This window comes from Lytechinus pictus, chromosome 2 (assembly GCF_037042905.1).
Source record: "Lytechinus pictus isolate F3 Inbred chromosome 2, Lp3.0, whole genome shotgun sequence".
Lineage (NCBI taxonomy): Eukaryota > Metazoa > Echinodermata > Echinoidea > Temnopleuroida > Toxopneustidae > Lytechinus > Lytechinus pictus.
Window position 1 is genome coordinate 20874954 of NC_087246.1, and position 12945 is coordinate 20887898.

Sequence of the window (12945 nt, forward strand, 5' to 3'; positions counted from 1 at the left end):
CTAGGGTACTACTTCGAGCTACAGCCGGTGTAATAATATCCAATGTCCTTTGGAAGCACATAGAGACGTTATGCGCTATACAAGAACTGACTATTATTATGATTAAGGTCACTAAATGCTATGATTCCGGTCAAAATTTATCTAAATAAAATCGACTTTAAACAATGAACTCATTTTATAAAAATTGAGCCAATTCAAAATAATTCCATTTATAACATGATTTATCAGAAAAATTAGCAGAGATCTGGCTATATGTAAGGGGCCGCGGAACGGTTTTCAAAGTGGGGGGGGGGGGGGCTGACCATGCAAAAAATCACAATCGTATGGTCATTTTTACGTTTTGGTACATAGTTTTGAAAAAAAAAGTGTGGGGGGGGGGGGCTTCAGCCCCCCTTAGCTTGCTTCCGCGGCCCCTGTATGTACTGTAGGACTTTCTATGTAATTATCTTTTGAACGCTACAATGTATCAATACAACTTTCGATGATTTATGTGATTATAATTTAATTGCCAAAGTGACTTCAAACTACCGGTATTTACCAAAGACGGTGACTTTCCCATTTCTTCTGAAAATTTAATCAAAATCGGATGTAAAATAAGAAAGTTATGACATTTTGAAATTTCGCTAATTTTTTTTTCACAGAATAGTTATATGCACCACTCAGTGACATGCAAATGAGATAGTTGATGATGTCCCTCACTCACTATTTCTTTTGTTTTTTTATTGTTAGAATTTTTACAAATTTGACCGTAAGGACCAACTTGACTGAACCACAAAATGTTTAAACAATGGTAATTCCACATATTCAAAGAGGAATAAAACTCTCTTCACATGACAATAAGGAGAAAATTAGAATGTTTCATATAACATTTAATAAAATAGAAATAAGTGGATGATGTCATCAGTTGCCTCATTTGCATACCGACCAGGAAGTGATATAACTGTTTTGTGAAATTAAGCGAAATTTTAAAATGTCATAACTTTTTTGTTTCGCACCCGATTTTGATGAGATTTTCAGTGTTATTCTTTTTTAATTTTTCTCTTTTTATTCAAATCAACTTTTTGTTGAGGTGTACTTGGCAATGGCAGATTTATGCGTTCTGTCTTATTGTAAAGACTACATCCGCGTTGCTTGACTAGAGTATGATTATAATAATAAGTTATTTATGAACGAATTTTGAATATGATTATAACTTTGATCATAAACAACCTAAACATAAACTGGCGTGAATTAGGGGGGATGTTCTATCTGGCAAACTTGGGGAAGAGGGGGTACTTCATACAAATACCATGAACAAAGGCCCACCCCATGCATGCTTCAAGGAATATACATGTATACTAAGTTTATCAAATCAATGAAGTCAAATTATAGGGGGACCAATATTTCATTATAATAACCATCTAAAGCATTTCAAATGCAATGAAGCTTTAACAATGAAATGTTGCTTCATCTCTGAATATATACCATTTTAATGACTATTAAAAATCTTTCGTTTCTGTAATCGAGATAGAAACAAACAATTCGATGCCTCTCTATTAATTATAGAATTCTTGGAGAATTACTGGGCCCTAGGAGATATTTGCTGATCATCTTATGAGGTTATATTGAAAACAAGTATCATGATTAAATCCTCTTTTGATAATTAATCTAGTGTATGGTGGGAATTTGATGAACGGGAAGGTATAAAAAGAATGAAAAGGGACGTTACAAGATTCTTTAGGTTTTGTGAATCGGGGCGATAGATTCTAAAAGATGAAGATTTTTATTCTTCTTGCTCTGGCTACTGCTGCTGCAGCCGTGCGATATGATGGGTGAGTAATTTATTACTTTGGTTTTTATTTTGATTGAGAAGGGATTTTTGTTTTCTTTCATATTCATCACGTTCATGAAGGTACAGCTTTTTGCAGTAAAAATAAATGAATGAAATGTAATAATTCAAAGACAATGAATCATGAATACATCAGTAAGAAGAAAACAAATGAAAATAAAGATGACGATGATGGTGATAATTCTGATGGTGAGGATGATGACGAATATTATAGGGATGGTAGTGGATTATTGACGGTGAGGGTGGAAATGATAAGCAGAAACAAAAACTATCCCAAATAAAACAATAAAACCAATAATTTAAAGACATTAAACATAAAAACATCAATAATAAGAAAAAAAAAATCATGATGACGATTGTGATGGTATTATTGATGATGAAGATTACGGGGGTAAAGAAGACCATGTCGGTAAATAAAATGTTTGAAAATACCATTTAAAACAATGCATAATTATGTGCATCATTGATAGTAAAAAACGATTAAAAATGATGATGATGGTGATGATGATGATAATGCTTTATTATTATGATTATTTTGTTAGAACAAGTAACTATAAACTAATATTCCGAATGCTTATACTGGAAGATCTATAGGTGTAACTGGTAAACAATCAAAGTAGAACGGACGGGCGACTATATACCTCGTATATACAGCAGGTCCCAAGGAAAGATTTACAACATAGTCAAATTGTCTATTTTGCCAAATTACTGAAAATATAAACATGATGAATGAACAAATGGTCTCACATCTCACCCATTGACTTAGTTTTGTGTTGAGGCTTTGAGGTCCAGTCACAAACGTGAAATCTTTTTAGAAAACTATTGAAATATGAAAAAAAAAATCATTTCATTTTCATCATTTTTGTGTCCTTCACTTTCCCAGATATCAGGCACTTCGTGTGGAGCCAAGGGATGAACTACAGCTTGACTTTCTTAACAACCTGAAAAATGAACTTGAAGGAAGGGTAAGAAGAATTAGGAACAGGATTTCACTGTGGAATACCATGTGGGGACACTGTGTACCGTCTGTTGAATACTGTACACATTCCATGGATACAATTATTTTCATAGTATATACACACAGTCTACTGCCTGACTTTTCAAAACTTTTTTTAAAATTTCATTTATTAATTTTTAATTTCCAATTATAAATGAAGGTTACATGCCATTAAGATGAATATGAACACTGCTGTGAATTCGACTACAATAATAGAATAATGTAAATTGATTGTAGATGTATTAAGCGCTATTAAACGGCTTATGTTACATTTCTTATGCGTGACCATGATTAACAGAGTGAAAATATGAAACGAAATTACCTGACCACGAGAACTACAAAAACGACCTCTATTGTTCAGGTTGCATATTTTTTACTATAGGAGGGTCTTTTCCCTTCATTTAAAAAAGTAGTAGTTATGGTGCGGTGGTAAATTCATTTCCCCCATCTTCCCTTAGATATCATTCTGGTCTCAACCCCGAACCATCAAGCGGCCAACCGACATCCTTGTCCAACCTCGCTTCCAAGATGACATCAAGGAATTGTTGGATGCTAAACAAATCAAATATTCTGTCATGATCGACGATGTCCAGTCCGTCATCGACTCACAGTTCCGCTCTGAAGATGAAGTCGAGATCAGTGCGGATTTCATCTACAGCCTCTATCACACATATGCCGAGGTGAGGCTTGGTAAATCGAGCGAAAGATAGATATCCACATAAATTATATATATTATAAGCAGAAAAAAAGAGTGAATTGAAATTTGTGTTAACCCCAGTGTCCGCCCAAATTTACTTAAAGTTCTTAAATATATTCACGCAGTTATTTCAGAGAGCAACTAAAAAAAATGTGTCGAGTTACCCTTAACAGAGAAGGCTGCGTGATCAGAGGTGATTAATGTATGATACGATGCTTTGTGGAATAATTTGAACATTGGTATATTTGACGTGTCATTTATTTTAGTTCATGATTTCATAGTGTTATGATGTATAGAGACAACCATTTTACGGATGTCATGCTTATATTGTTTTTTTTTAGCGTGTTGTTAAATCCTAAACCACAAAATAATGAAATATTATTTATTATTTTCTTTCACTCATTACATAGATCCAAGCTTGGGTTTTTGATATTGCAGATGAATACAGCTCTATTGCTCAGCAATTCCAGATCGCAACATCTTACCATGGTCGTGCTATCAACGCTCTGAAGGTTTGAAATCGTCCCCAAGCTCTCTCTGAATTATATATATTTCGTTTAGTTTAAAGATTTAAAGAACTATGATTATTATGACTCAATAACTAATCGTTACAAACCTTGGACAGTGAACCATTGGGGTCATTGGAGATTGAAAGTGTATTTCAGGAGTTACAAAACCCATTAGCCATACGTACTTGTGGGAATATTCCATCATTTGTATTTTTACTTTTAGTACTTCTTTTGTATAGTTCTTTCTTATACATATACCCTTTTTAAGCTTCCCTCTCTTTCTTATTCTCTTTACAAGAATACTATTTGCGTCCAGAGTCAATCGAAATTTTCCGCCCATTTGTTTTCTTCTCTGTTTCTTCAATTTGTACGTCATCAGAACCTAATCTATGTTTAATCTTCTATCTCCCGTCTGCCCCATTATTTCATTCTAAATTATGCATGTTATACCACTTCTCTTATCTACCCAACTCACTCCATCTCGGTCGCTTTCTCCCACTCTAAGTTGGTTTTTTTGTTTCCCTTATGACTGTCTCCGTCTCCCGTGTCTCTTTCTCTTTCCCCATGCATCCATTCTATTCTTCTTCGATCATTCCAGTGGTGTCTTCTTATATTTCACTTTCTCACCTATCCTTATTTTTCTAGATCAGTACAGGAGGCGGTGGTACAAAGAAAGCAGTCTACTGGCAAGGAGGCATCCACGCACGTGAGTGGATCTCACCAGCTACAGTCATGTTTATAACCAAGTCTGTAAGAATCCTCCTATTATACAACTTACGATGCTATATCTTCTAAAACTCTCATACACTTTAAAAGGTTTACCAAATTGTTGGGAAAAGGGGAAAACTTGCGCGTACATCTGTACCCGACTATATACACGCAAGTTCAGTCAACTTTTACTTAATAAAAGGTGATTTTCTATACTCAACATTGTTTTACATTGCATTCCCAGTGGTAAAGTTAATATCTTGGTAATGAAGGCCCACATGAGCACACTATGGCTGTAGAATGCTTGTAAAAAAAAGGGCCCGGGGCAACCGACGCTCTACACTCTGTCAGAGGGACGTGGAAATTAGGGGCAGGGGTTCCAATACTGATTTGTAATCGTATACATTTACAAAAACATTGTTTTTATTTTAAATTATTCTTCTGAGATTAGTTGCAAATATTACGTGTAATTTATAATAGAATTCCAGGTGAATATTAGTCATTATTATAAGCTATTAATAAAATTATAAGAATATAACTTTGATAATGAAACATTTTGTCTACTCTGTACAGCTTCTGGAGAGGTACGGCGTGGATAACGATGTGACAGAAATCCTAGATACTTTCGATTTTTACATTGTACCCTCACTCAACGTCGATGGCTATTATCATTCTTGGAACTTTGTAAGTAATAGATCATTCTTGCAATTCTGTAAGGAAAGACCATTCTTTCAACTTTAATACAAGTATAAAAGAATAACCAAATTACTTCACAATTCACCTGATATATAGCTTGTATGAATATGTTTTGTAATATTATTTTGTGGATCAAGTTAACTCAATTATGTTACATCAATTTCACCATCAAACTATTTAAATGCGAAAATCACATGTTACTGCAGAAAATATAGGCCCATTTGTAATATTATTAAGCAAATTGTGTGTTTGTGTATGAATGATAGGCAGAATGTGTGTTTAGGTTTAGGAGTAATGGTTATGATACTTCATTTAATTACGTATGTAGTGAATTATGTAAAACGTTAAGGAACGTATACGAGATACGAAGCAAACGAGCTAAACTCATGGGCAATTTGGGGCATATATTCTTATTAGCGTTCAAAGACCAGGTTATGGATTTTGTATAAAAAATACGGAAAAAATAGTTTTGGAAAATTCCGGAGAGGGATAATCATGAGATATATACCAAAATTTCATCACAACTAGTAAGACTGATATGTGATGAAACATATTCATAACTATTTTATATCCTAGGACCGATTGTGGAGGAAGACTCGATCGGTTAACAGGGGCAATGGATGCCGAGGTGTTGATCCTAACAGGAACTATGAATATGAATGGGGAGGTATGTAGCTGTTCCTAATCTTGTGGGGGGAACTCAATACCCAACAATTACAACTGTATTTGTGATAATATCACAAATGCAGATGTAATTGTTGGCTTTACTGAAATAGATTTCATCTCTGTATATATCTTCAGATAAAAACAGTGTCTGCAAACACATAAGAAGCAATAATAATTAATTATTTTTTTGTAATATGAACACTATAACACTAGATTGAAAATTTGAACTATTCTGTACAAATCAGTTTACTAATTTATAGGCCTACATTCTATTTGATTGACATATTTAGTATTATCAATAATTGACATGAAAGCTCACATATGGTATTCTAACAAACCCCCAAAACAGTAGTAGGGGGGGGGGCAATCAACAAAAAGAACAAAGAATAAACTATTAAAGCTTATATATTTTTTAATGTTCTTTTAAGCGGTAGTATACCGATATTCCATTGATTCGATTTTCCTAAGCGGTAGCATAGTTCCTTTATTTATTTTGTTTCCTGCATGTATAGGTGAGGGTGCAAACCCCAATCCCTGCACAGAAACCTACCCAGGACCGAACGCATTCTCTGAACGCGAGATAGCCGACACAACATCTTTCCTTCTCAACGCCAACCAGGAGTTCGTTTGCTTCATCGACTTCCACAGTTACTCTCAGCTCTGGCTTGCTCCCTGGTCGTACACGGCCAGGACACGCCTCCCAGAGGACGTGGAGGATCACGTAAGGAAAAGAGAAAATTGGAAAGAGAGAGCGAGAGACATGAGAGAGAGAAGGGGGAGGGTGCTGGGGGTGTGCATGTAAGGGTGTGCGAGAGTTTTATGTGTGTGTGTGCGAAAGAGAAAGAGAGGTATGTCAGGGCTAGGAACTCCGAAGCTCCTTGGTCAGGGGAGGCTGGGTTTGAGGGTGTGTGTGTGTGAGGGCGTGTGTGAAAGAGAGGGGAGAGAACATAGAGAGGTTGTGTGCGTGCGAGAGATATTGTGTAGACATGGTAGATGCGTCGGGGGGGGGGTTGAGCGTGTGTATGTGTGAGGGAAAGATAAGTGTGGGATGGTGTGTGTGTGTGTGTGTGTGAAAGAGAGAGAGAAAGAGAGAGTAGAGGGGACTTACTTTCAAGCTGAAGCATCAAGTTTACAATATATATACATGCTCATCTTTGTTGATCGGCCGAACTGGTGACGATGATGGTGGGTCAGATGGTGGAGATGTTGATTGTGAACGGAGACAGTGATGATGCTGCATGGCCATGAGGATGACTGTAGCAAGTCAACGATAACGTAAAATAAAGATATGCCACAACATCTTGAAGATAGTAATTGTAATTATAACGATGACGACGAGGATGTTAAATAACAAAACGAGAATGATACAGCTATTCCTACCACCACGCGGATAAGGTCTTTGAAAGGACGACCGTGCGAAATAAAAAATATATATTTGGGCATTATACAGTGATAGCGAAATTAATGTAAAATGCATTTCCGTGGATGCAACGTTATGGGCTTGATCGATAAAAACTACATGTACCCTTTTTACTAACATCTTTAATCATATTTTTCTATTTTTCTTTTTTAGTTTGACGCTGGAATGAAGGCTATCACCGCCTTAGAGAGTGTGTACAATACAGACTACCTCTATGGACCCTCCGCCTTGACCCTCTGTAAGTTAGCATATAGTTATTATTATTGAAATATGAATATTTTTATTCTGATCCTGGATTGCTAGGAGAAAACTAAGGCAGTGAAAAAATAATCATCATCATTATCTCGACCTGCATTTCGTGCATTGCAACTATTAGCCAATATGGCAATATTTTTTGGTCATTTTGATTAATCTTTCGTATACAAATTGTTAACACTTTTATCATGATTGGTATATACAATATATACATTCTTGTACTTAAATATGTAAAAAATTTGATATATAAATGACAAATAAAACATATCAGTCAATCTATCGACGGATGTATAAAAAAGTAAATAAATGCATAAAAAATTAATAGATAGATAGATAAATAAATGATCTAAAGCCCTATGAAAGACCACTAGTTATAAATGAATGATCTCCCCTGCTAAATGATTCCAATATATAGCCGTTTCTCAAGCCTGGGTTGTCCTTTTACTATGTTCAACACTACCAGAGACCTCTAATTATTTAGAGAACCTGTTGTTACGTGCATAGCTGCGTTTCATGGAATACAATACATTCCCGCTCGGTATATATTTCCCTCACCTGGGCTGTGTGTAACACAATGTGGATAAATTCTTTGTGAAGAAAATAATCACAGAGACAAGGTCTGAATCTACGACCCACTGACGACGGTCAGAACAGGTAAACCTTGGCGCCTCCGTTATTTTCTTTCTGGATTGTCTCGCAGACGCCGCCTCAGGATGCAGTGTGGATTGGGGTTACGCCAAACTGGGAGCCAAGTACTCGTATGTGGTAGAGCTGAGAGATATGGGATCATACGGGTTTCTCCTTCCCTCTGATCAGATCATCCCAACCGGAGAGGAGACACTTGAAGGAGTCCTGGCACTCTGTAAACACATGGTGGAAGAATACAAGTAGATAGAATTTATAGTTACAGGAATGGAATCCCAATCTAAAGGGAATAAAATGATCGCATAATCACTCTTTCACGAGTAAACAAAGTCTTGAAAAGTGAGAGAACTAATCCATTTCTTTTTTTTTTCACAGAACACTATTCCAAGCAATAAAAGAATGATAGAAGAATACTAGAACATCATGTTCACGCTCTTAAAAAAAAACCAAATCACTCTTTGACGAGTAAATATTCATTGAAAACTAAAACTTTACACTGTATTATTTTGTAGCATTGCAAGATGAGACACTGTGAATGTTTGTATTTCAGAAATCGTTTTTTAATGATAATCTACCAGGGAGCTCATGTTCCAATTCTAAATTCCTATCTTGGAATAGAGTATCAAAGCCAAGTCAGAGGGAAACTATCCTATTGCTAAGGCAAGCGGCAGACCTCGGGGCCGAGTGGGACCTTGGAATCTTAGACGCCCGTATTTTATTGACATTTTGGTAGCTATTAATACTGTGGTGGCGAACTTTTACCTAAGAAGAAAATATGATTCTAGACGTAGTCAGAAAGTTGGTTTACACTGATTTTTCTAAAGAGCCCAAGTATCGTCCGACACAATAACGCAATTTATCGTCAATGTGACACTCATCCAACTATATTTTCCCTTTTTGTGCGCCTCGGAGGAAGATTATTTTAAATAAAAGTTGTTTCATGCTTCTGCTTATCATCATAGTTTGAGAGTAGTTATCATTATTTTATTTCACTTGTTATTATCAATATTAATAATATTATCGATATCATTATCGTCATTGGTACTTTGTTTGTTAATCTCATTACTGTGACTGGTATGCAGCGTGTGAATGAATAAATAACGTGATCTTAAGCGAATGTTGACGTTCGAGCGCTCGTTCATTGTCAATATCGTATTTCCTTAGTTCTTTGGGGGTAAAACAGAAAGTCTAAACGTGTGCGAGGTAAAAGAGCATGATGACATTAAAGCTTTGTATAGAAAACATGAAACCAATATGAAATAAGATTTTTTTGTAATTAAATCCATAATTCCAAAATTCACAATATCAGAATATTATCTTATCCTTAATAGGAACGAGCAAAACAAAAACAGACTACAGTATGAGAAAATGGGAAAACCCCTCGACTAAATTCTGTGTCATTGTGGGCAGTTATACTTCAACTCACTTTGAACCCTAATGTTCAGCCTCCCCTTTCTTTTCTTGGAGCATATCTACCGGGTATATGTGAAACGTTGCACATCTCTATACATGTATGTGGGACTTTGCTCTCTTTCAGACCAATGTCCATTGCTCAAGGTGCTATTTATAATTAGAACGCATAAACGAAGCAAAATATCTTTCAAAAACTAACAAATATTGCATTCGGATTTTCCAAATAGTAATAATCTAAGAGGGAGAAAAAAGCGGAAATTCCAAATACAATAAAAAATTATAATAAAAATGTAATGTATCGGAACTTAAAAGGGAAAGACATGAATAAGATTGGTCATGTGCACATTCTTTTGTAGATTTGCGTGTGTTTGTGGTAGAATGTGAGTGTGGTTGTCTTGAAGGGGTTTTGAAAATCAAGGTCTATGAGTTTGGTATTGATCGCATGTGTTTTGTGGGAGCGAGTGTGTTCGGGTGTGTAATATTTGTGAATGTATGAAGCCTGTGCGGATGGGCTTTATGTGCGTGTGTGTTAAGCGAGTTCAAGCTAAATTCATTTCAATAAAAAAAACATTGAGCTTCTTCCAATTTCACAAATTTCTACACTTTTCGTAAACACGAATTCATGCAAATTCATACATTTGCCATGAAGAATATAAATACGTACATGTTAGGTTGATGGCGATCTACGGGCGTATGTTTTATTGGAGAGCGTAGGTGCGGGTGTGGATAGCTGTGCAAGAATTGTGGAAGTGTGTGAGGGTGTGCTTAATGTATTGATTTGCGATGGTCTGTGGGTAATGATTGTGTGCGCGCAGGCGTGTAATAACATACGTTGATGTTGTATATGGATCAATGGGTGAACGTTTTGTTGGAGAGCGTAGATGTGGGTGTGTGATATGTATTGATGTTGTGTGTGGGTATGGGTAATGATTGGGCGATTTATGGGAGAGAGAGCGTGCGGATGTGGTTAAAAGTGTAAGTTTTGTGGAAGTGTGTGTTTTTTATGTATTGATGCAGGGGCTGCACGAGGATCGGCCTATGTTGATGGGAAGGGGGTGGGGCAGGACACGACCTATCACAAGGTGACGATATATTTTTTCACAAAAGTTACATGGACAAGACTATCTCTTTATATATTCTATTTTCTTTTCCCCCCCTTTCTCCTTTTTTTATCCCATTTTTCTACTGCTTGAAAAATCAAAGTAGGGGAGGGGATCACCCCTCCCCTACTCCAATGGCCCCGCCCCATGTGCATGGGGAATTAATTCGGGGAAAATGCAAACATAAGAATGAAAGGGCACAGGGACCTGGGAAGCGGGGGTGCTGGGGGTGCTTCAGAAATTTTGCCCATAAATTTTCCTAGGGGTGCTGCGTGTATTATTTTCCATAGGCAGCACCCCCACGAAATCAGGTTCCCTTTGTATTTGTTTATATAAGTTATAATGTACATAATTCTCACATCCGACAATCACAAATCATTTACATAGTCTTTCACATATTCCAGTAACATCCCTCCTATAACGCGACTCAATGAAGCTCGGCACTCCGATACAGACGTGGTCGCGCGCGATACGTGATTACACACTACTCGATAGCAGGGAGGGACATGGGTGTGGTTGGACCATATACTGTAGTATACAAATATTCAATGTTGATGAGTGCGATCGTTCCGAATATTGCATGAGTGTGCAAGTTGAAACAGTCTATTCAACGACGCGAAGCGGAGTTGAATAAACTGTTTCAACTTGCAACGAATGTAATATTCGGAACGTCGCACGAATACAACATTGAATATTTGTTTTATACAACACCGATAGCTACTTTAGACTAGATCTAGATAGGCTAGATCTATAGGTCTAGTCTATGACTCACGCGCGTAAGGTCTTATTTTGCTTACAATGTTGTCTTTTGAGCGTCAGTAGATTTACTCCAGTAATCCCAGGAGAGTCAAGAATTTTCAACATAGATCCATAAAGTCATAGATCCATGAAGTCCAATTTGTGAACGAATTCCATAAAACCCAGAAGGAAATCCAGAAGGTACGCAGCCTTACCCTGGGAATAATTTGCTTAGCAACGTACGTACGCGCATTGTGTTCAGCTTAGCAACGTGTATGCGCAGTGCTACGTACATCGGTCAGAGATACGAAAACGTGATTACGTATGCGCGTATTCACTTAACGTGTACGGGGCATGACCATGGGTTCAGTGTGCCCAGGGTTCTTGCAGTGCTGGCTCATTTAATTCAGCGTGCTATAGTCGACTATAGCACGAGCGTGCAATAGTCGACTATAGCACGGCTAGCATATCTTAGCGTGCTATAGCTGATTCCTCTGAATGTCACGTGACACGCTTTCATCCAATCAGCTGTCAAGGATCTATCCATGTGTTGTATAAAGATGTATATCTCTATGGGTTGGACTAGATACTTCCAGGTTTTATGTCGAATCAAGTGTGCGCGCGCCCGACCGCCCGTGTTTTGTATTAACAATTACAAGTCAGACAATAGAAATCAAATTTCACAGTCTTTTTCGCCCTGCCCCATGGCCCTGGGAAGCGGGGGTGCTGGGGGTGAAGCACCACCAAAATTTGGGGGTGCTGCATGTGTTATTTTCCATAGGCAGCACCTCCTGGAAATCTAGTGGTAAGTTGATAAATGACAGAAATGTAATGAAAAAGAACGACGTTTTAAGACCCCCCCCCCCTTCAGAATTTTCCGACACAGTACTTAAAATAGTGTTTAAATTAACCCTTTTTCAGATCGGAATATTTTTAGATCAAATATTTTCTGCTCGCGCTTCGCGCTCGCATTATTGATTTTTATAATAACAAAATGTATTAACAATGCCCAGATTGGATACTAGGTCTAACTTTAAACACGCGCACGCATGTTTATTCAGATACGCAGCTTGTTTTGGGGCTACTCCAGGCTGGAAATATTTATATCAAATACAATTTTATGAAAGTCTGATAACATATAGTTAAGTTATTTAATTCTAAAGTTTAGCAATATTTTATGAAAATTGTGATATGCATGTCGTCATGAATATTTAATAGGTGGGTTGACTTGTGTGGAAATCTGTCCCCAAAGGTAGGGGGACCAGTGCCTGGA

At 37.0% G+C, this 12945-nt stretch overlaps 1 protein-coding gene across 1 annotated transcript; it reads left to right on the forward strand.

Moving 5' to 3' along the window:
- Positions 1-283: 283 nt before the first annotated feature.
- On the forward strand, positions 284-9459 carry LOC129283317 (carboxypeptidase B-like). Its single transcript, XM_064112699.1, has 10 exons — positions 284-1811; positions 2712-2793; positions 3284-3505; positions 3933-4034; positions 4677-4781; positions 5313-5423; positions 6012-6102; positions 6614-6822; positions 7675-7759; positions 8477-9459. The coding sequence occupies exons 1-10, from the start codon at positions 1753-1755 to the stop codon at positions 8665-8667; spliced, it is 1257 nt and encodes a 418-aa protein (XP_063968769.1). The 5' UTR covers positions 284-1752; the 3' UTR covers positions 8668-9459.
- Positions 9460-12945: the final 3486 nt, after the last annotated feature.